The sequence below is a fragment of the Papaver somniferum genome, chromosome 3, assembly GCF_003573695.1.
Source record: "Papaver somniferum cultivar HN1 chromosome 3, ASM357369v1, whole genome shotgun sequence".
NCBI lineage: Eukaryota > Viridiplantae > Streptophyta > Magnoliopsida > Ranunculales > Papaveraceae > Papaver > Papaver somniferum.
Window position 1 is genome coordinate 111067964 of NC_039360.1, and position 23904 is coordinate 111091867.

The following is a 23904-nucleotide window of genomic DNA, read 5'->3' on the forward strand; positions in this document are numbered from 1 at the left end:
TTTCGAAAAACTTACCTCCCGTACCAGATGGGCGAAGAACCGCTGAAGTCGACTCGGGCCACGACTCCTATGTCATGTACGAACCCGAGGGGCCGAGGCGATATCGTAATCACCGTCCTTCTGTGCACACAGTTTTTATTTAAACCAACCCTTCCGTAGGGTTTAAAAATAATAATGTCCCAGTCCAAAAATAAAGTCCAACAAGTGTCCAAAAATAAAAAGAAAAATTACAAAAAATAAAACCCTATTTACAGTTTCTAAAAATAAACCAAAATAACTATATACAAAATCTTCTTCTTCACTCCTTTCGGATTCCTCTTTTCTTTCCTTCTTTGGCGATGCTTTCCTTTTATAGCACTTTTTCTTTCCTTGTAGCTTCGCTCGAAATATGAAAAGAATCAAAAAATACCAAAGGCGTAAAGGAGAACAAAAATTCTAAAAGAAATAAAATAAATCTAAAACCTAAAACCTAATACAAATTCGCGTCGGCGGCGCCAAAAATTGATGTAGTTTTCAAGTGGTAGTAAAGTTCGTTCAACTCAGATTATGTAGACTCGATTTTAGACTCAAATTAAAATAGAAAACTTAAAAAGAAATTGTATTCAAGTTTATAAAAAGCACTGAGACTTTGGATTCCACCAATCTTCAATTTTTATGTGATTTAATCTAGTCAATATTTATGCAACTCTTTACGTTAAAAGTGATTCTAATATTTTCGCCTAGACAAGTAGATTCTCAAAACAATAGTTGTAAATCGAAAGCATGGACCATCAAAAGATTTAACCTAAGCATGACCCATCAATTGAGAACACAACCACTTAATCAGAATCATATATTCGATTTCAGTTCAGTGCAAATAATCATAAAAGAATTATGAAAATTGAATTAAATTGAATTTACCACATAATAATTGGAAAAATGGCTTCCTCCGTCGCCTCAGCAATGGGGTTTAGCTCCTATATTAATCACTTGCTAAAAATATTTGTTTATGGTTCAAAAGTTGATTAAAAGATGAAAAACTATAACTCTGAATGTTTGCAACGGTGTATTGGAGTCGCAATACGAATGACTGACTGTGACAAAGAAGTTACTGTAGCAGAGTTACAAATTTGAGACGCTGTTCTTATTTGCAACGGATGTTCTTCAGCAGCAGCAGAAATACGGGTTTCCTGCAACTTGATCAATTCGCCTCTGTAGTGTTACAAACTCCTCTGCGACTGCTCCAATAACTTTGTTTTTTTCCCTGGGACTTAAACACACCTTTTATACTACTCAGAAACCTAAAAATAGCGATTAATTCTCTCTTTTTCTTTTCGTACAAGCCACGGAAATAATCTCTTCTGCCGACTTCCTTAATCGTTTCTGAGACTTCCAAACCATCCTAAACTCTTCCTTAGATAGAATACTACCTTAGGAAATAATATCACGTGTTTAGTCTCCCTGGAATTCCTAAAATAATTCCACAAAGTTTCCGTGCAAAACTCAAACTCGGTTTCCTTTTTCCGTCTTATCCAGCCCAATTCGATTGATTCCAGCGCATATACCAGGCCTTTTTAGTTGAATCACGTCCATCCCAGTAAATTTCAGTGATTGAATCTCACTAAAACATCTTCGAAATCCAATCGAAAGTTTGGTTCTTCGCTGGTTATTTCTTCCCGCCTTTTTCTGAATTTAAACGAAGAAGATGACCTCCCCCTATCCTGTGCTGGTATCCCTTTAGCAGCTGCCTGGAAATGATGCCCCTTAGTAATTGTCACCCCTTATCCATTTGAGGGGTCCGAATAGCAAGTGTCCTCCGGGGTGCCCGCGCAACTTTTCGAGCCGATTTTTCCAAAAATATTTGTTGGCCAAAAATACCTACACACATAAAACACCATAATAAGTACAAAAATGAGCACTATCAATATATAGAATCGAGACAAGTTAGACACAAAAATGTGTTTATCAATGTCTTCCCACCCAACTTGCTAAAATAGATTGCATCTGGCTAACCTATAAAGCTCCAGCAGTGACATTGATTATTCCCTCCATAATTAAGATCCCGAATATGATTTAGTTTACTTCACAAAACCAAGTCCACATTGTAAAAATAGCTTCCAGTGGGTGTAATAAGTAGGTAGAAGTGTAACCAACCGACTAAGCACTCTGCCCTCGGTTTTTAACCTTAATTGCAAGACCATAATGAACGATCTTATCTGAAACACGTCCCTGGTGTATCAATCCACAAAAGGCTAAATCGATATATCTAATAAATGCATGGGTATAACATGACATTGTAATGGAATATACCAGGCTCGGTATACACTACAACTGAACAAGACAAAAATAATTAAGAACCACAAACTGTAACTGGATGTGTGTACAAGATAGAATGTTAAAAACTAATTCAACTTGGCCATGTTATGAAACAACAACCTGATCTGCTAAGCCATTAGTTGGAGAGTTTCTTTGATCAGTATAAATTGAGATTATCTTGGAAAAGACTACCAAATCTTGATTTAGGTTTCTTACATTAATTTACTCTGATCTTCTTAAAACTTTAGATGCCAAATGAGGTTATAAGCCACCATAAGAAGTTTCAGCGCACCTATAATGTTGAAGTAGTCACAGTGTGTGAAATCTATGATACAAAAACTAAATTATGTGCTATGAAACACAGAGATGAAAGAGAGAGAAGATGTCAGGGAATCAATTAAGCAGTGTTCGGAGTAAAAAGGAGGTCCTTTTTAGGTGTTCACAGAGGGTGTCTACACAAGGATTTGGTCTTGCATGTATGTAAGAAAACGCCTAGTGTCCATGAACTGACCAGATGGTCTTACTAAAAGAGTAACATCTGTTGACTAAACTCTTATCATCATAGTACGGTCTGAAACAACCAGCTAAGCTCTTTTGGAAACATAGTATGAAGACAAACAAATCATTAAACTGGAACCCTATCATGAACCAGTCTTTTGGAATGAACTGTGCAGAAAATGCTCTGTCTTTTCCTTTGCATCAGCTGGATTAGAGAGTCTATACTATGGGAAACAATTAACCACTTGGGTGTAGCATCTAATTATGCATTATTATCAACTTAAACCAAGGGGATATATTTCTGTCATTAACAGCAAAGAGAAAAAAAAACATTAAAAAATTGAAGTTTTAGTGGGCTTTTAACATTTTGTGGTAGCAAACTCGAGGGAAGGAGGATAATCATTTCCTACTCATCGGAGATTCATTGTTTTGTTTATAGCCATCTAATAATGACTAATGAGTTGCTGGAAGGTCTAAACATATATAGAGAATAAGGATTAAACTGTAAATAAATGAAAAGTAGAGATATACTAAATTCTGTTTATCCCATCACCCTTGTTGTTCATTGTCATGATTCATTTGTGGTTCCAAAGAAAACGAGTCACACTTTATTCTACCCTCTTGCGAAAGAAAATATATTCGGCCAACTATAGGTCCTTTCCACCACCCTCATCGCCTCTCACCTCCTGTATATAAGGAACTTCCACAATTAGTCTCTTGCTCATATTCCCCTTTAATATCAATTGAGCGTCTTTATTGACTAAAGCAGTTCAATCTCCTTCCTTATATATTTTATATTCAGAGCCTTCTTCTCATTGCTTAGCTTTAATCATCCTTCTCCTCTCCCTCTCTCTCTTTATAATTCAACTAACCTCCCCTCATCATAAATCTCTACATAGTATTTCTCCTAACACTTCTGCATTCTGCACAACAGTAATGGCATCAAGCTCTATGAGTAGCACAAGTTCATCATGGACATCAAAGCAAAACAAATCATTCGAAAAGGCTTTAGCTTTATTTGACAAGGACACCCCTGACCGTTGGCATAATGTTGCCAGGGCCGTAGGAGGGAAATCGGCTGATGAAGTGAAGAGACATTATGAGATTCTTATTCAGGATCTCAAGTTTATTGAATCAGGCCAAGTCCCTTTTCCCAATTACAAGTCTACTGGCGTAGGGAAAGGCTTTGCTGATGAAGAACAAAGGTATTATTATACTTTACTAGATTTTTTACAACAAAAAACAAACACCACATCGTCATGGACTAGTTTCTGTTCTCACATATGCTCCCATGCATATATCCAGTATCCTACTCTTATCTGTTCAACCAACCTATTAAATGAATGCAACCAGTCCACGATGCGCCCATGTAGTGAGACATATATTGTGACGGCGCCTCTCTGCTCAAGTACAAAGACTTTTATAGCAAGTAAATTTTGTCATGGAACCATAATGGGAGATGAAAACAGGTCATGCAGATTTAACTGGTTGCACATTCACTAAGCAATAATTTTCACGACCCGAGGAGGCGCAAATGTTAGACGAATGCAATTGACTCTTAGGTATAGGTATTATACCATCTTTTTTCTAGCAAATAGAGTTTTTAGAAAGAAGTTATCGATTGAACCTCCCATCCGTTCATAATCATCTTTCATCTTAATCGGTATAGTGAGAGGATATTTCTCACTTCAACCTACTTCGGCCGCTGTAGAAATACGCAAGAGATGGAAAAGATATATGGTCCACCAAAAATGGTTTAAGTTTTACCTCGTAAAAACTAAAGATCATCCCTTCCAAGTTCAAATGCTGCTAATAGGGTACCATTTTGTCAGAGGTTTACCAAATTGTATAAAAGACAAAACATATTTTGGTAAGATATTGGTACACCCTAAAGCAAAATGATACCTCATTAACAACGATCGAATTTCATCCTATGAATTGTTTATTCACCAAAATCATATATCCACACTCCATTCAACCTCTTATCTTGTCCCTAATCCTAAAGAAGACCACATGAAATCTAATCCCGCATCAAACTTGCTCACATGTAATTTGTCATATATTTTGCAAACCTAAATCCTAATTATATAATATATATATATATATATATATATATATATATATACACATGCAATGACTCTTATACCGTCTATAAGATCATTCTTGTGGGCCCTCCTCAATTTTTTATTTCTGCACATTTATTTCTGCACATTTATTTCTAACATGTTTTAATTCATAGGATTTATTTGTTTAGTGTCTATGTCTTGTCTATTTGTTAGATTCATATTGCCTTTTCATTGCGGTTCTCTTATCCTGTTTTTTTTCGGTGAACTAAGGTTTTTCTTTTTTTTTTTCTTTCTTTTCTTAATTGTACAGGCCAATGAAATATCTAAAGCTCCACTGAAGTTTGAAGTTGGAAACTACTAATTGAGTGGAAAAATCTTCTGAATGTAGATGCCACGTTTTACTGTGTTCCGATTTTTGTCTTTTCAACTGATTTTACAACCCAAATTGGAAGAACAAATTTATCTTTAGTTTTTCGCAACTTCCCTTTTTATTGTAATAGTTTCTATAAATCAAATATGTTATATTCTCTGCTTGTGTACAAGATTAACAGATAAATTGAAAATCCCATCGTCAAACTGATCAGATCTCCATGATTACACATCATACAATCCCAAAATCAGAATACATAGATTCTTAATCGAGATCTAAAAATAGGTTTTCTAATCATGCAAGAGATATGGAAATTAAATTGAAGAAAGAAAGTAATTAATTGTATCTGAAAATTGTTGGACATGTGTTGATACATGAAAATAGTTGCCCCTTAACAAGGATAGGGAGCCCTAAACCTAAAGGTGGGATAAACCCATCATGGAACATAGGGGACTGAAGCCCAAGCCCAAGCCCAAGCCCAGTAGGATACATCCATAAGAGAAAAAAGGACAAGAAAAAGATTATTAGAGAAGTAGAAATTCACATTGGGGGGTGTTAGATATTCGGGTTGGATCCGAATATGGTCGTCCATATTGTATGTGGCAAGTCCGGTAGGGTTCCATATTCATTTAGGGTTTGGACCCTATATAAGCATCTCTTGCATGTGTGTAGAGTAGTGACGTGATTCCCACCGATATCATACATAAGTTTACCATTAGAAAAGTGGTAAATCTAACCCTAAAGAGAATTACCATTAGGTTTTAAGTTCTTAGCCTGTGAATCAAGTATGAGCTCATCTTTGGAGATTGTAGTACTTGCTGATCGTCGTGTTGAAGCGTTGTTGTTGTTGTTGTTGTTGCTGCTTGTTCTTGCTAATCGGAGCTCAAGTTCAAGGTAGGAACTGATACCCTCTTCCGCTTAATCGTATAATCTCTGATATTAGTATCGTGAGCTATTGGTTTGATGCGTTTTCGTGCTTGATATAACTTGCTTTGGTTGCTTGAGAGTTGCTGATAACATGATAGTATCATGATTAGGGTTCTTGTTGTTTTTTGGCTAAAAACCACTAATGGATGTATAAATATTTTGAATCTTGATAAGGGTGTTTTGCTTTGAAACATTTAATTGGGTATGTTCATTATTGATTAAAATGATATCCTGGAAAGTTTTGTATCGTTTGAACGTGTGGTTTGAGAGATATAGCAAAACCCTAGTTTTATATCATGTTTGTGAGCAGTGGTTTGATGATTGTTTTGATGTATATATGTCGATCCATGTTAATTAAAATTAATGTAGATAGATAGTTCTCTCTGATACCTTTCATTTGACATATTATTTGCTTGATTCAGAGCTTGTACGAGTGAGATATCGTCTCCCAAAGTTGGCCATGCGCGTCTGTACGTTGCTGAAATTTGGAGAAGATGATGAACAGTAACCGAGTCAAATCGGCGAGTCAACCCGATCCAGGATCGACGGTTCGGTTCGCGGTTCAGACCGGTGGTTCGGTTCGCGGTTCAGACCGGCGGTTCGGTTCGCGGGTCAGACCGGCGATTCAGTTCGCGATTCTGACAGGCGGTTCGGTTCGCGGTTTAGACCGGGTTATTTGTTTTTTCATTTGTTTCTTTATTTGTGATTGTCGGATCAACTCCAATTTCGGTACCCTAAGGTTTTTCGACGCTCCGAATTCAATAAACTATTTTTAGAACCTAATTAGATGCACATGATAGAGTTTCTTTGAAATTATATGGTTAATCGCTTTATCCATGATAACATCTGATGCGCTGGTGCCACACGTTTGGGTTGTTGTTCCGCTGCTGTAGTTTTTCTCTTTCTCCCTTCATTAGCGATTGACTAGAGGTTGGGAATTTTATTAGAAAGACGCCTGCTTTCCTGAACGTCTTTACGAGCTTCTTCATTCTGGAACGGTTCGGATCGACTGAGTAAAGCAACAACGGATCTCTTAGCAGCTTCTGATGCAATGTGAGAATTGATATTTTCCAGGAAGGATGCACATAATGAAATCACCTTTTCATTGCGAGGACTCTGATGAGAACGTGATAAATCCCACAAGTCTTCTTTCTGATCTTGAGGAAACATCTTTTGATCTTCATGAGCATACAAATTAGCTTGGAGGATACCTTTCCATTCAGCGTGACCATAGGCTTCATCCTCCTCACTAGGAGTAGGAACATGAATCTTGGAAAAAGGACTACCACCATCAGCATTGATCCAAAATGAATGGTTTATAACGCTTCCCACAAAATGAATACGCGTTGGTTCCTTTGACAGTTGATCCGTGAGCGCTTTCAAAAGCGTAAATACTCCGTCTTGCGTCTTGACAATAGTAGCTTGATTCTCGACAATATCATTCAGGATTTTCGTCAAATCATGAATAGTTGTTAAATATCGAGACTTCATAGCCTCGACAATGGTTTTGAATGAAAGAACAGATTCAGGGATAACATGTGGAGTATTTTCGGTGCTAGGAGAAGTAAAATTGGGATTCAGGGTTTCTGAAGCATTCCTAAGATCAACCATCTTGAGAAATTTAGGAAATTGAAAATGGGTTTGAATTTGGCCTAAGACCAATTGGGATGAAAATGAAATTGGTAATTGAATTTGCAACCGAGAGTTGATCTCCTACTGTGGTCGCCAATTGTTTGTGGGTGAAAACTGTTTCTGCTGTTTTTGGTAAACTTGGGTGTGTGGATGAGAAACAAGTCTAGACCCTAAACAATGCACTGCAGGGGAGTACTTTTGATTCGAGAGATCAGTCTGTACAATCCTGTCCTAAACTAAGAAATGGTCGTTCCAGGCTTGCTTCGGTCACAAAGTGAAGGAGAAGGGTTGGTCTTAGGGAGGGAAGCAAAGAAAGTGTTGAGACCAGAATGGTTAATTCTGAAGGTGTGGTTGTTTTATGACTTGTATCAGAAAGTGGAACTGGCTTGCAGAAAGCTATCAATTCTTTGGTGATTTCTGGATACTATGTTGTTGCTGACAAAAACTTGTCTTTTGGTGGAAATAAGTGAAACCTATTTATACAAGCCATAATAAAACGTACCCTGGTTTCGTAGGAAGTGGGAACGGCGATTTAGTGATGGAAGAGTGTAACCGCCAGAAACCGTGCTTCCATGATGAAGGAGGTGGATCTGTTTACACCCGTTACTTCTTGCCACCATTAACCGTCTCGCTTCATGACACTTTCTTGTAACGGCGTATTGCACGCCGCACGTTGTAAACCGCCAGACCAATACCATGATGACTACCCCCTAGTTTGTGACATGTTTGATGTCTCGAGCGTTTTCGTGGAAAACATGTATCAGTTTGCTACGTGTGGCAAGTCAAAGTCAAGAGACTTGCCGCAGGAAAATAGCATGTAATGCTATTAGGCTCATCTTGGCTGGTCGCCTAAAACTTTCCCCAGGCCTGTCAGTTCGGTAGCGAACTTGGACGGCCGAGATTATATCACGTGAGGAAGGGTAGCCATAGATTATGGCCACACCATGTTGATGCCTGCCAATGACATAGTGGCGTTTTTAGCATATGTCAGTGGCACTGCGGCACGGCTGACATAGTTCGTACATGTCAGTGGCACAGAGGTGCAAGTGGCGCCTGGCATAGCCATGGCCACTAGATTTAGGCTCATCTCGGCTGGTCGCCTAAAACTTGCTACAAGTCTGTCAGTTCGGTGGCGAACTAGGATGGACGAGATTGCATCTCATGAGGAAGGGCAGCCATTGATTATGGCCACATCTTGTTGGCGCCTGATAATGGTACAGTGGTGCCTTTAGCGCATGCCAGTGGCACTGCTGCATGGCTGGCATAGTTAGTGCATGCCAGTGGCACGATGGAATGGCTGGCATAGCCTGTGCATGCCAGCGGCGCGATGGTGCAAGTAGCGCCTGGCGTAGCCATGGTCACTAGATTTTGGCACATTGGTGTTAGACTCCAATGTGGTGTGGCAACATCAGTTTCAGTGGCCACATCAATCCCAATGCTTTGTGGAACATTATCTGGCTTGGTTGGCGTAATGATGAGTGCCAAATATTGCATATATTTATCCCTTTTTGTTGGCATTTAACTCATCTTTTATGCATTAATTCTACATTTTATCCCATATTCTGTATTTTCATTGTTTTCAAGAATAAATATTTTTATTAATTAATTTTGCATTTTTAGGTAATAAATAAAGTTCGGATGAGTCGCGGAGCAAAAAGAGCAGAAAAGTAGTGAAAAGTCGGGAGAAATCACGCAAGGAAGCCGCGAAGAATGGTGCGCACAACCTCATTTTCCACACACAAAAACGCCTCCGTTCTCAGCCATCAGATCAGTTCTCAGAAGCATCCGACGGTCGCTCCTTCATAGAGCATCAAAATCTGAAGTCTCTGCCAAGCACCACAGCGCTGAAATTCCAAGCCTTCAGATTAGATGGTAGTTGAATCCAACGGATGCTCCCTTGCTGTTCATCAAAGTTTGATATCTCCGCCTTACACTACAGCACCTAACCTAATCTAGCACCGTTCGTTTCGTTGTATCCCTTCATCGGACGGTCGCTCCTCGCTTGCCTCCGCATCACCATCTGATCTGCCTACCAGCTCCACATCTCACGGCTTAGTCTCGCTGAACATCAAAAATCGATGAAGCCGCCACACACTGGAGCACCAAATCCTATACCAGCTACCCAAACGCACCCTTCTCCCAAAAACATCGAGCTCTTCTCCTCCACTCCGTCTGCAGAGAGCTCCTCTGCAACAACTCCATCACCATCACCCTGCCGCGCCACCAAACGCCCTGCCACAACCACCTCGAGCTCACACACTGCCACCCTATCATCCTACACGTGATTGATAGCTTCCCCCATCCTTCTAGCCCTTTATCCCATCAACTTATTACCTAACCTAAACCCTAGGTTATGGGTTGATGGATTAACGTGTGCTAGAGAGAAATTGAAGGCATGGAGAGGTAGAGGAGGACAAATAGAAGCATGGGTCGACATCAAAATGGAGTGGTTGTGTCAAATTGGGTGAGTAATCACAAACCCTAGCCTACTGTTATTTTGGGAAAATGAGTAGAACCCTAATTGTGTTGTGGACTATAAATAGCCTTGTGGGTGTGATGTAAAGACTATGCTTGGAATAGCCAGCATCCAGGACTTTCATGTCCTGTTAATGTTTTTTTCTCTTTTCAATTTTGTGCTGTTTCATGCACTGTTCATGTCCTGTTAATGTTTTTAATTTCAGTTCAATTTCATTTATGTTCATGATTGTTATGTTCCTGTTGATATGCATACTTTTAATTTCCTGTTATGTTCCTGTTAATGTTAATCATGTTAAGTGTTTACTCTGTTTAATGTGCCTTTGTTAGTTTAAATGCTCACTGTGTTTCAATTCATTATCATGAAGTGATGGTATGCTAGGCTAGTTACCTTTGAAGCATTGAACTGATTGAGTAATGGAAGAAATCAGTGCTCATAGCAAGCTGATTATCTTGCCATTCCATTTTTGTTTGCCTGTATTCTTGCCTTAGCTTTCCTCTGTTAGCTTCTCCACATCCCTGCCCTTGGCTTAGGCCTTGGTTCACTTGCACTATTCTCTGATTGTTGTTTAGTTCTTTGCTGTTTAGTTTTTAGTCTGTTTAATCTTTGCTGTTTTTGCCATTCTTTTGTTCTCTGGTTTGCTTCCAATTTGGCCTAGAGCCACTGTTTACACTCCTCTTTTGCTGCTAAGCCAGAAGCCCTTGTGCTGTTGCTTTTGCCATGTTGTTGCCTGCCCTCTGTGCCTTGTGCAGTTGCTGCTGCAGTACTGCTGCTTTCCTTCTTCTTTGCCTTGTGCTGCTGCTGCTGCAACCCTGTTGCTGCTGCTGCTCCCCTTCCCCTGCAGCTGCTACTGCTTGCATCTGCTCTGCTGTGCACTCAAGCCCATAGCCCAGTTCAATAACCAAGCCCAGTACATTTCATTCCAGAAGCCCAAAGCCCAATTACTGTGAAAGACCACTTCACTGTTAGGGTGAAATTGAGCCCAAAGCTCAATCAAAGCCCAAAGCTCAAAGGTACAAAACCCACTAAGCCCATAAGTCCATTGGTACCCAAAGCCCAACAACAATTTAGAGCCCAAATAGCTAAACACTACAAAACACTCCCGATCTCTGTGGATCGACCCGTACTTGCACGAGCTACAACCGACGACCGTGCACTTGCGGTATTACTGTAGGCCCGCGTTTTCATTGCGCTTAATTTTATACATATCTCCGGGCCCACCAAGTTTTTGGCCGGGGATAATTTTTAGGACCTTTTAGAAGCCTACCAAGTTTTTGGCGCCGTTGCCGGGGATTGGTGTTGTGTTTTATCTGTGTTTTTCTTTAGCTATTTTGTATTTCATTTCATAGCATTTGCATCTGCATCTGCTTCACTTCATTTGCTGTTGGACCTGCTGTTCTGAACCTGTTTTTCCTCTGCTGGGACGCCACCAAGGAAAAGAACCAAAACCCAACTGGGTTTTTGCAACAATATCAGAGCAGCTGGGCTGTGCTAAAAAGGTAAGCCTAAACCCATTCCATTAAGAACCCACCTGTGGGCTTCCAAATTCTTTAATTGTGGGCTTGTAATAATTAACCCAATTTTTTGGGCTTTTTATTCTCTATTTTGGGTTTGTAATTAATTATTTTTGGGCTTGTTTGTTTAATTTGTGGGCTTGTATTTATTTTGTGTGGGCTTGTTTAAATTCTTTCATTGGACTTGTATTTTGGACTCTGGGTTTAAACCCAGCTGAGCTTATAACTGATTGTGGACTTGTATTTGATGAGTGCCAAATAATGTATATATTTATCCCTTTTTGTTGGCAATTTAACTCATCTTTTATGCATTAATTCTACATTTTACCCCATATTCTGTATTTTCATTGTTTTCAAGAATAAATATTTTTATTAATTAATTTTGCATTTTTAGGTAATAAATAAAGTTCGGATGAGTCGCGGAGCGAAAAGAGCAGAAAAGTAGTGAAAAGCCGGGAGAAATTACGCAAGGAAGCCGCGAAGAATGGTGCGCACAACCTCATTTTCTACACACAAAAGCGCCTCCGTTCTCGCCGTCAGATCAGTCCCAGAAGCATCCGATGGTCGCCCTTCATAGAGCATCAAAATCTGAAGTCTCTGCCAAGCCACAGCGCTGAAATTCCAAGCCTTCAGATTAGATGGTAGTTGAATCCAACGGTCGCTCCCTTGCTGTTCATCAACGTTTGATATCTCCGCCTTACACTACAACACCTAACCCCATCTAGAGCCGTTAACTTCGTTGTATCAAAAAATCTGACGGTCTCTACAATCTTCACTTCACATCACCGTCCGATCTATCTACCAGCTCGCACAGTGACTCAGTCACAACATCAAGATTGGATGAAGCCGCCTCACACCCTAGCGACCGAACCCATCACCTAACCAAACACCCTTCTCTCCCAAACCATCGACCCTTTCTTCTCCGCCATTACCCTGCTGCAGAACCACCTTCTTCACTGCCGCACCACCATCATCACCACCTCTCCCTGACGCCCCCAAATCACTCCACTAATTTCTCCCCAACTCTATTCTACCTAAACCCATCACGTACCATCTCTTTAATCATCATTTACAACCTCAATTTCTCATCTCTCTGCCTGAAACCCTAGGTGAGAAATTGGTGATATAAATGATGATTAAAGCATCAATTGGAGCTCGAGAGGAACGAGAAGAAGCAGGAGAAGATTGGGTCGACGAGATGGAGCGAGTATCTCATCAACAGTAGGTAAATCAATTTCACCAAACCCTAGTTCTACTGACTTTGGGGAAAATTGGGGGAAAACCTAATTTTGTGTAATGGGTATAAATTGGTGTTGGGGGAAGCATTAGAGAGACACTATTTACCTCTCTGGACTAGCCAGTAGAGAATTGGTTCAAATTTTATTTTTCAGTGTTCTTCTCAGTTAACAGTGCAAGTTGCTTATGTGTTGAATTATCTGATATGTGCTAGTTATGTATGAATTATCTATGTTAGTGTATGCATGTTGTCACTTCATGGTTAGCATGAGCTAATCATCTTCAGGACAAGGCTCAGTGAAGCCTTGTGCACTGTCAAGTGTGAATGAGCTAGTTGGTTACTTCCTGTTGCTGTGTTGTGAATGTGTATTTGAGAGAGGCCAATGCTCATAGAGCCTGTGATTGGCTGTACTGTCAAAAGACAGCCAATGCTAGGGGTAGACTAGTGAGCAAGTTGGTGTTCTTTCATTTCTAGTTGTATGCTTAGGATTGAACTTAACCTAGACCATGTCACTTGATTAGGATACAAGGTGGATCATATGCTTTGGCTTGCCCACCACTTCTCTTTTAATCAATCTTAATTTCAGTCACTTTTAATTTCAGTCTTGTATGCTTGTATCACCTGTTACTTTTCTTGCCTTTCATTTTCTTGCATTTTATAACTATTGTGCACTGAAGTCAGTGCACTGAACACAATCCTGCCTCTTGCCCTTGGCTGCCAAGCCTTGGTTGTTTGTTGCTTTTCTTAACTGCTTCTTTATTGCCTTTCCTGCATTTTTGGTTCTTTGCTTATCTTTCCCTGCTTTGGTTCTTAGCCTGCTTCTCTATTGCCTTACCTTGTGTTCTTATTTCTCTGCCTGAAACCTTGCCTGCCCTTAGCTTATTACACATCTTAGTTAGGAAAACTTCTCATATGCTCCTCTCCCTGTGGACAAACCCCTATTCACTCTTTTACTACAAATATTGACCTTGTATACTTGCAAGCATATTGTGTGCATCTTTATCATCACACCAAGTTTTTGGCGCCGCTGCCGGGGAGCTGGCTGCCATATTTTTGAAGTTTTCATAGCTGTTGTGGCCTTGTTGTGCTTGCATAGTTGTGTGTGTTCATTGCTATCTTGTTCACTTGCTAACTGCTGCTGGAGCTGTGCATTATTTGTTGTTGCTGCCAAGCCTGCTGCAAAGCCTGCTGCAAAGCCTGCTGCTGCTGTTGCTGCTGCTGTTGCTGTTGCTGTTGTTGCTGCTGGTGCTGGTGCCTTCTCTGCCAAGCTGTGCTGTGCTGTTGCTGCCAAGCCAAAGTCTGCTGCTGCTGTTGCTGTTGCTGCTGCTGCCAAGCCAAAGTCTGCTGCTGCTGTTGCTGTTGCTGCTGCTGGTGAACCAAAGCAACTGCTGCTGCCAAGTGAAGCTGCTGGGCTGCCAACTGAAGTGAAGCTGCTGGGCTCTGCCCTCTTCTAGTGGGCTTGTACTTTTCTGAATTGGGCTTCACCAAGTGCTGCTGGGCTCTGCCTCCTTTTGTTGCTGGGCTCGTGGTCTTCGCTGCTGGGCTTCGTTGCTGCTTCTGCTCTTGGGCTTCGCTGCTTCTGCTGGGCTTGGACGTGAGCTGCTAGGACGATCCTAAAGCCCAACTGGGCCTTGCAACTAAAAGGGGACTAAAAGCCTATTTTTGGGCTTCCCTCCAAAAACAAGTAAGCCTAACCCATGAGTTAACCCACTTGGGCCTCATTTAAATTCAAATTTGGGCTTGTAATAATTATTTAATTATTTATTTGGGTTGTAATAATTTTTATTTTCTTTTTCTTTTTTTATTATTTGGGATGTAATATTTTTTTTTTTTTTTTTTTTTTATTTTTCTTTTATTTTTCTTTTTTCTTTTATGGGTTTGTTTAATTATTATTATTGTTTTTTTTTCTTTTATGAGTTGTGATAATTTATGCTAGGTTTAGTTCAAAATTTTCCCCCTTTTTCCAAAAACAATCCCTTCTTAAACCAAAACCCATAAACCAAATCTTCATAACCCTTGGGCCAAATTGTTTCCGATTGCTCTGTCTGACCAACATGTTAGTTAAGGTACCTACTAGGACATGATTGTGACCTACAGAGACCAGACAAACAGACTTGTTAGAATTAACCCAGACGAACCTATCGAAATTCTAAGTTCTGAGGGAGACAGTCCAGATCAACCAGAAACAATGGGAGAACCCGTACCCTCAAGGATTATATGTACCCAACTAGAGCCAGTCAACCTTCTTGTATTTGCTGCCCGAGGCTAATGGCCATTATGAGCTGAAATCAAGCACAATACAGATGCTTCCTATTTTTAGAGGTGTTGAGAATGAAAACCCGTACCACCACGTGAGAGAATTCGAGGAAATTTGTGGAACTCTGCGTTTCACTCAAATGACCGACGAAACCCTGAAGTTAAGGCTTTTTCCTTTTCCCTGAAAGATAAGGCAAAGGCCTGGCTCTATGCTTTACAGCCTCAATCCATCATGACATGGGATGACCTCATAAAGGAGTTTTTCAAAAAGTTTTTCCCGAACCACAAGACTGCGACAATTCGTCAAAGTCTGAATAGCTTTGTGCAATTAGAAGGTGAGACCTTAGCTAGATACCTGGAGAGATTCAATGAATTATTGCTCCAATGTCCCCATCATGGTTTTGAAAAATGGAGACTTGTGCAAATTTTGTATGAAGGTCTAGATGTGTCCACCCGAACAACGGTTGAGTCGATGTGTAATGGTCTATTCGTAGATAAAACTGCTGACGCGTCTTGGGACTTCTTGATTGAAGTAGCTGAAAAGACGCAACAGTGGGAATCCATCCGTGAAACCAGAAAGACTACATCCGAAGCAAAGGCTTTTAGGATTGAAGCGGATTTTGAGGGAGAGCAAACATGGCATCAATAGTTAGGAGATTAGAAGAGTTAGAACTACATAAAAATTCAAAACCTTCCACCACTCTCCGAGAACATGTCGCTTCGTCTGTTTGTGCTGCTTGTAACGACCCCAACCATCAATTCCAAAATTGTCCATTTGCTTGCAGTCCAGGAGTCTAGGCTTGAACAGGCACATGCCATGTTTCAAAACCAGAGCATAACCCTTATTCACAGACCTACAATCCAGGATGGAGAAACCACCCTAACTTTTCATGGTCAAAAGGACCCACTCAAGGAGGACCATCTCAACCCAATCAGAGCTATCAAAACAATCAGGGATATCAGAACAATCAAGGTTATCAACACCCGAGAAACCCTCAACAACAATCAAACTCTCAACAACAATCATATCCTCAACACAATACCGACAAGAGATTATCCACCCTAGAGGAAATGTTCCAGAGTTTGATGCAAAGTCAGAAAAATCTAGATCAAAAGATGGATCAAATATGTGAGAGAGAAAAGGGTAAACTTCCGAGCCAACCCCAACAAAATCCAAAGAGGATATTTCAAACAGGCACAACATCCTGCACTGAAACCTCACCTGATCAAATCCATGCCATTACCACCCTCCGAAGTGGTAAAGTCATCGAGAACAACGTGGGCGAACCTAATGAATCTGATACAAATTCCACGTGTCTCCACAACCCCAGAAAACCAAAGAATCTGAGCAAGTTGGAAAATCTGACAATTCTACTGCTGTGAATGTCCCTTTGCCAACTCATCTCCTGTTGCCCATTTCCTCAAAGATTGATCTATCAACAGAAAAGTACCCATTACAATGAGATGTTAGATCTGTTCAAGAGAGTCAACATCAACATTCCTTTTCTTGAAGCAATCAAGCAAATCCCTGCTTATGCCAAATTCCTCAAAGACTTGTGTACTCAAAAGCGCAAGCTCAATGTGCAAAAACGTGCTTTCTTAGCTGAGCAGGTGAGTTCCATCATTCTGAACAAAACTCCACCCAAGTTTAGGGATCCAGGATGTCCAACAATTTCTTGCACTATAGGAGAACACACGGTCAATAAAGCGTTATTAGACCTAGGTGCAAGTGTTAACCTACTGCCATATTCTGTTTATGAGCAGTTAGGTCTTGGGGAGTTGAAACCAACATCTATCACTCTACAACTGGCAGACCGATCTGTCAAGATTCCTCGTGGAGTGGTCGAAGATGTTTTGATCAAGGTTGACAAATTCTATTTTCCCGTAGACTTCATTGTCTTAGACACTCAACCTGTACAAAACCCAGACTGTCACATTCCTGTCATCTTAGGACGTCCTTTCTTGGCTACGTCCAACGCGATCATCAACTGTCGGAATGGAGTGTTGAAACTGTCTTTTGGTAACATGACGGTAGAATTGAATGTGTTCGATATTAGTCAACAACCTGTGAATCTTGATGATGATGATGTGCATGAAGTTAATATGATTGAAGGATTAATGCAAGATTCGTTGACTAACATTCTATCCGTCGACCCCTTTCAAGCATGTATGGAGAACTTTAACCCTGATTCTATGATGATGCATACTGTAGTGACGTCCTATCTCTGCTCGAATCTGTACCTCAAATGGACGTCACTGAAAGGAAATATGAAGTGGAACCACCCTATTCTGATTCCAAGCTTATTCCATCCATTGTTGAGCCACCCAAGCTTGAATTGAAAACATTGCCTAGTACGTTGAAGTACGCATTCCTAGGTTCTTCTGATACTTTACCTGTCATTATTTCATCATGTTTAGACACGGAACAGGAAAGTAAGCTTTTAGAAGTACTTAAGGAACACAAAGAGGCCTTAGGATGGACCATCTCAGATCTCAAAGGAATTAGTCCCACCATTTGCATGCACCACATTAACCTTGAAGAGAATGCCAAACCATCGAGGGAAATGCAAAGGAGACTTAATCCTAACATGAGAGATGTAGTCAAAGGAGAGATCCTGAAACTACTTGATGCGGGTATCATATACCCAATTCCCGATAGCAAATGGGTTAGTCCCATTCAAGTTGTGCCTAAGAAGTCAGGCATTACTGTTGTTCAGAACGACAAGAATGAATTAGTCCCTACTCGTACAACCACAGGATGGCGAGTATGCATCGACTACAGGAAGTTGAACACAGTAACAAGGAAGGATCACTTCCCGCTCCCTTTCATTGACCAAATGCTAGAACGTGTGTCTGGACACAGTCACTACTGTTTTCTAGATGGCTTTTCCGGTTATAACCAAATTCACATTGCTCCGAAGATCAGGAAAAAACTACATTCACGTGTCCATTTGGGACGTTTGCTTATAGACGTATGCCCTTCGGGTTGTGTAATGCACCTGCTACTTTTCAGCGTTGCATGATGAGCATTTTTTCTGACATGATAGATAGTTTTCTCGAGATCTTTATGGATGATTTCTCTGTTTTTGGTTCCTCGTTTGACGAATGTTTGAAGCATCTTGCCCTCGTGATATCCAGATGTAAAGAAAAGAACCTTGTTCTAAATTGGGAAAAATGCCATTTTATGGTGAATTCAGGAATAGTTCTAGGACACATCATCTCAGAAAAAGGAATTGAAGTGGATAAAGCTAAAGTTGACCTCATTCAACATCTACCACAACCTTGCTCTGTGAAGGAGATCAGATCATTTCTAGGTCATGCTGGTTTTTACCGGCGATTCATCAAAGATTTCAGCAAAATCTCCAGACCTCTGTGCAGTCTTCTCTCCAAAGATGTTGCCTTCAATTTCGATGCTGCTGTGTGAAGGCATGGGAGGAATTAAAAACCCTTCTCACCACCGCTCCTATAGTCCGACCACCCGATTGGAAGCTTCCGTTCGAACTTATGTGTGATGCCTCTGATTATGCTGTTGGTGCTGTTTTAGGACAGCGAGTTGATAGACTACCATATGTGATATACTATGCTAGCAAAACCCTTAATGATGCCCAACTCAATTATTCAACTACCGAGAAGGAATTGCTTGCCGTCGTTTTCGCATTAGACAAGTTTAGATCTTATCTGATAGGGTCTAAGATCATCATATACACAGACCATGCGGCTTTGAAGTATCTTCTTTCCAAGAAGGATGCTAAAGCTCGCCTTATTCGATGGATACTCTTATTACAGGAATTCGATCTCGAAATCCGTGATAAGAAAGGTTGTGAGAATGTGGTTGCTGATCATTTGTCTAGATTAACTTTAGAGTCTATTGATGAATTGAGCTGATTAGAGAATCATTCCCAGATGAACAGCTGATGTCTATCTCAGACCTTCCTTGGTTTGCTGATATTGTTAACTACCTCGCTACAGGTAGGATGCCCTCACGTTGGTCGAGACAAGACCGCTCTAAATTCCTGGCTGAAGTCAAACATTTCCTTTGGGATGACCCATATTTGTTTAAGTACTGTCCAGACCAAATCATTAGGAGATGTGTCCCCAACACTGAACAGAAAGATGTGATATCTTTCTGTCATGACCAAGCATGTGGAGGCCATTTCAGTGCCAAGAAAACCTGCAAAGATCTTGCAGTGTGGATTCTATTGGCCATCATTGTTCAAGGATTGCCATGATTATTGTGTTGCTTGTGAACGCTGTCAAAAGCTAGGAAGCATTTCGAGGAGAAACATGATGCCATTGAACCCCATTTTGATTGTGGAGATTTTTGATGTTTGGGGGATAGACTTCATGGGTCCATTTCCCATGTCTGACAGCAAGTTGTACATCCTAGTCGCAGTTGATTACGTTTCTAAGTGGGTAGAAGCCATAGCAACCAGAACAAATGACCACAAGGTGGTACTTTCATTTCTAAAGGAGAACATATTTTCACGTTTTGGTACCCCTAGAGCTATCATCAGTGACGGCGGTTCACATTTTCGTAACAAGTACTTTGAGTCTTTAGTACGCAAGTATGGCATAACTCACAAGGTTGCTACTCCGTACCACCCTCAGACTAGTGGACAAGTGGAAGTGTCTAATAGGGAAATTAAGCACATTCTGGAGAAGACGGTCAACCCGTCCAGGAAAGATTGGTCATTGAGATTGAATGATGCTTTGTGGGCCTATAGAACAGCTTATAAGACACCAATTGGCATGTCCCCCTATCGTCTAGTGTATGGAAAGCCGTGCCATCTACCTGTGGAATTAGAACATCGTGCCTACTGGGCAATCAAAGAGCTGAACTTTTCTCTGGACGAAGCTGGAATTCAAAGGAAACTTCAACTCAACGAGTTGGAAGAATTGAGAAATGAGGCTTATGACAGTGCCAAGCTGTACAAGCAGAAGATGAAGATGTTTCATGACAAGCGTATTCTACGCAAATCCTTCACTCCTGGTCAGAAAGTCTTGCTGTATGACTCCCGATTACATCTTTTTCCAGGAAAACTGCGTTCCAGATGGAAGGGTCCGTACCTAGTACGCACAGTTTTTCCTCATGGAGCTGTAGAGCTGGAGGATCTCCAACAAGAACGTTTTCAAAGTCAACGGGCAGAGATTAAAGCCATTCCTTGAGCCATTTCCACCCGACATTGAAACAACCAACCTGGAGGACCCAGTCTATGTGGACTAAACTGGTCCACTCTTTCCCTAAATAACCAAAAGTTTTCCAAATTTTCCCTAAAAACCAAAATTTGTTTTCCCATCAAAACCAAATGTTTCCCAACAAAACCAAATTTTTCCAAAAAGTCCAATCCCATTAAAAACCAAATTTTCTTGTAGATAATGTGTTAGTTAAATTTCCTTTTGTATATTTTGTGCTCATCCATTGTGACTCCTAATATGATGGATTTTTGCCTTGAAATAACGGAGTTTTAATCGAGCTACCACCGTACAATCGGGTATTCTCTCTCCTTTTACTCTACTCAGCATGTTCCTCTTCATATATTGTTTTATAATTCTTTCCATATTTTGAAACATTGAGGACAATGTTTAGTTTAGGTTTGGGGGTATAGAGTAGATACCATGATAATGCTATAATTGAAAACGAACTCCTTCTTTTTGAAAAAATTGAAAAATTCCAAAAAAATTAAAAATCAAAATTCAAAAAAAATTAAAAAATGAAAAAATCATAAAAATGGAGCTCATTTACCTTGAAATGTTGACTCTTGTGCAAATATGTATTTTTATTAGGAGTCTTAGTCTAGATATTTAGGCACCCTGATTCTAGCACAATTCACATAGTGATAAGAAATTTGCACGCGCACGATCTACCAATACATGTATGGCCTCGATCTTCAAGGTGTTTGATAGGAAGTTACGATTGCCAATCACTTTAGAATACTGAACGAAACTTGACTAGCTTGTTCTTTGGTTGGTTGGGATAGAAGGTGGAGGTTACATTAAGAAAGACAACCATCGAATTTAACTGGGTGCATCAAAAAGGGCTACCTCTTGCAAAGTGTCATGTAATCTTTTGTTTCCTTTTGTATATCAAAATGTTTGTTCTAAAAAAAAAAAAAAAAAAAAAAAAAAAAAAAAAAAAAAACGATGTATATTCAGAAAAAAAAAAAAAAAAAAAAAAATCAGAAAAATACAAAAAAATCAAGTATTTATCAATTCCATCATCTCTTGTTCCAAAAATAAAAGAGAGTCAATGTAAATAAGAGTCATGTAAATAGTCATTTTGTTGTTTTTGTAATAAGCAAGGAGGGTGTATGCCATTGATGTACAACGCGAGTAATTGTGAAATACCTCCAACTCATTCACAATTCTCGTAAAGTCCGGACAGCTAGCTAGATTTCGACCTCAGTTCTTAGCCTGAGAAACTATCTCTTGGTGATTAGTAGTCATACTTCAGATCTTTCTTTACACATGTGTAGATACACTTTACACTCTTATCACATGTCTTTTTTATCAGTGCTAGGATTGTGCCTTCGATAGCTAGATTGACATCTCCATTTTGCTGTGAGCTTAAACTGTTTTGCACATGTCACATTTGATGGAATCTGAGCTTATATTTTGACCTAGAACTTTGTAGGTACGTTCTAAGCAAACCTTCACGAGACTTCAACTCGTCCACTAGGGACACTTAGTGGTTTAAAAGGCTTAGTGCATACGCTAAATGCATTCGAGAGACCAGCGACAGTGGTATAGTTAGGATTTCCTTAGTTTTGTTTTACTTGAGGACAAGTAAAATTCAGGTTTGGGGGTATTTGATGAGTGCCAAATATGTATATATTTATCCCTTTTTGTTGGCATTTAACTCATCTTTTATGCATTAATTATACATTTTATCCCATATTCTGTATTTTCATTGTTTTCAAGAATAAATATTTTTATTAATTAATTTTGCATTTTTAGGTAATAAATAAAGTTCGGATGAGTCGCGGAGCGAAAAGAGCAGAAAAGTAGTGAAAAGCCGGGAGAAATTACGCAAGGAAGCCGCGAAGAATGGTGCGCACAACCTCATTTTCTACACACAAAAGCGCCTCCGTTCTCAGCCGTCAGATCAGTTCCCAGAAGCATCCGATGGTCGCTCCTTCATAGAGCATCAAAATCTGAAGTCTCTGCCAAGCACCACAGCGCTGAAATTCCAAGCCTTCAGATTAGATGGTAGTTGAATCCAACGGTCGCTCCCTTGCTGTTCATCAACGTTTGATATCTCCGCCTTACACTACAACACCTAACCCCATCTAGAGCCGTTAACTTCGTTGTATCAAAAAATCTGACGGTCTCTACAATCTTCACTTCACTCACCGTCCGATCTATCTACCAGCTTCGCATCCAGTGACTCAGCGTCACAGAACATCAAGATTGGATGAAGCCGCCTCACACCCTAGCGACCGAACCCATCCACCTAACCAAACCCCTTCTCTCCCAAACCATCGAACCCTTTCTTCTCCGCCATTACCCTGCTGCAGAACCACCTTCTTCACCTGCCGCACCACCATCATCACCACCTCTCCCTGACGCCCCCAAATCACTCCACTAATTTCTCCCCAACTCTATTCTACCTAAACCCATCACGTACCATCTCTTTAATCATCATTTACAACCTCAATTTCTCATCTCTCTGCCTGAAACCCTAGGTGAGAAATTGGTGATATAAATGATGATTAAAGCATCAATTGGAGCTCGAGAGGAACGAGAAGAAGCAGGAGAAGATTGGGTCGACGAGATGGAGCGAGTATCTCATCAACAGTAGGTAAATCAATTTCACCAAACCCTAGTTCTACTGACTTTGGGGAAAATTGGGGAAAACCTAATTTTGTGTAATGGGTATAAATTGGTGTTGGGGAAGCATTAGAGAGACACTATTTACCTCTCTGGACTAGCCAGTAGAGAATTGGTTCAAATTTTATTTTTCAGTGTTCTTCTCAGTTAACAGTGCAAGTTGCTTATGTGTTGAATTATCTGATATGTGCTAGTTATGTATGAATTATCTATGTTAGTGTATGCATGTTGTCACTTCATGGTTAGCATGAGCTAATCATCTTCAGGCCAAGGCTCAGTGAAGCCTTGTGCACTGTCAAGTGTGAATGAGCTAGTTGGTTACTTCCTGTTGCTGTGTTGTGAATGTGTATTTGAGAGAGGCCAATGCTCATAGAGCCTGTGATTGGCTGTACTGTCAAAAGACAGCCAATGCTAGGGGTAGACTAGTGAGCAAGTTGGTGTTCTTTCATTTCTAGTTGTATGCTTAGGATTGAACTTAACCTAGACCATGTCACTTGATTAGGATACAAGGTGGATCATATGCTTTGGCTTACCCACCACTTCTCTTTTAATCAATCTTAATTTCAGTCACTTTTAATTTCAGTCTTGTCTTTGTATCACCTGTTACTTTTCTTGCCTTTCATTTTCTTGCATTTTATAACTATTGTGCACTGAAGTCAGTGCACTGAACACAATCCTGCCTCTTGCCCTTGGCTGCCAAGCCTTGGTTGTTTGTTGCTTTTCTTAACTGCTTCTTTATGCCTTTCCCTGCATTTTGGTTCTTTGCTTATCTTTCCCTGCTTTGGTTCTTAGCCTGCTTCTCTATT

At 40.2% G+C, this 23904-nt stretch overlaps 1 protein-coding gene across 1 annotated transcript; it reads left to right on the forward strand.

Moving 5' to 3' along the window:
• The first annotated feature begins 3498 nt into the window (after positions 1-3498).
• LOC113357067 (protein RADIALIS-like 3) lies at positions 3499-5398 on the forward strand. The gene is made up of 2 exons (XM_026600333.1): positions 3499-3998; positions 5170-5398. The coding sequence occupies exons 1-2, from the start codon at positions 3730-3732 to the stop codon at positions 5195-5197; spliced, it is 297 nt and encodes a 98-aa protein (XP_026456118.1). The 5' UTR covers positions 3499-3729; the 3' UTR covers positions 5198-5398.
• Positions 5399-23904: the final 18506 nt, after the last annotated feature.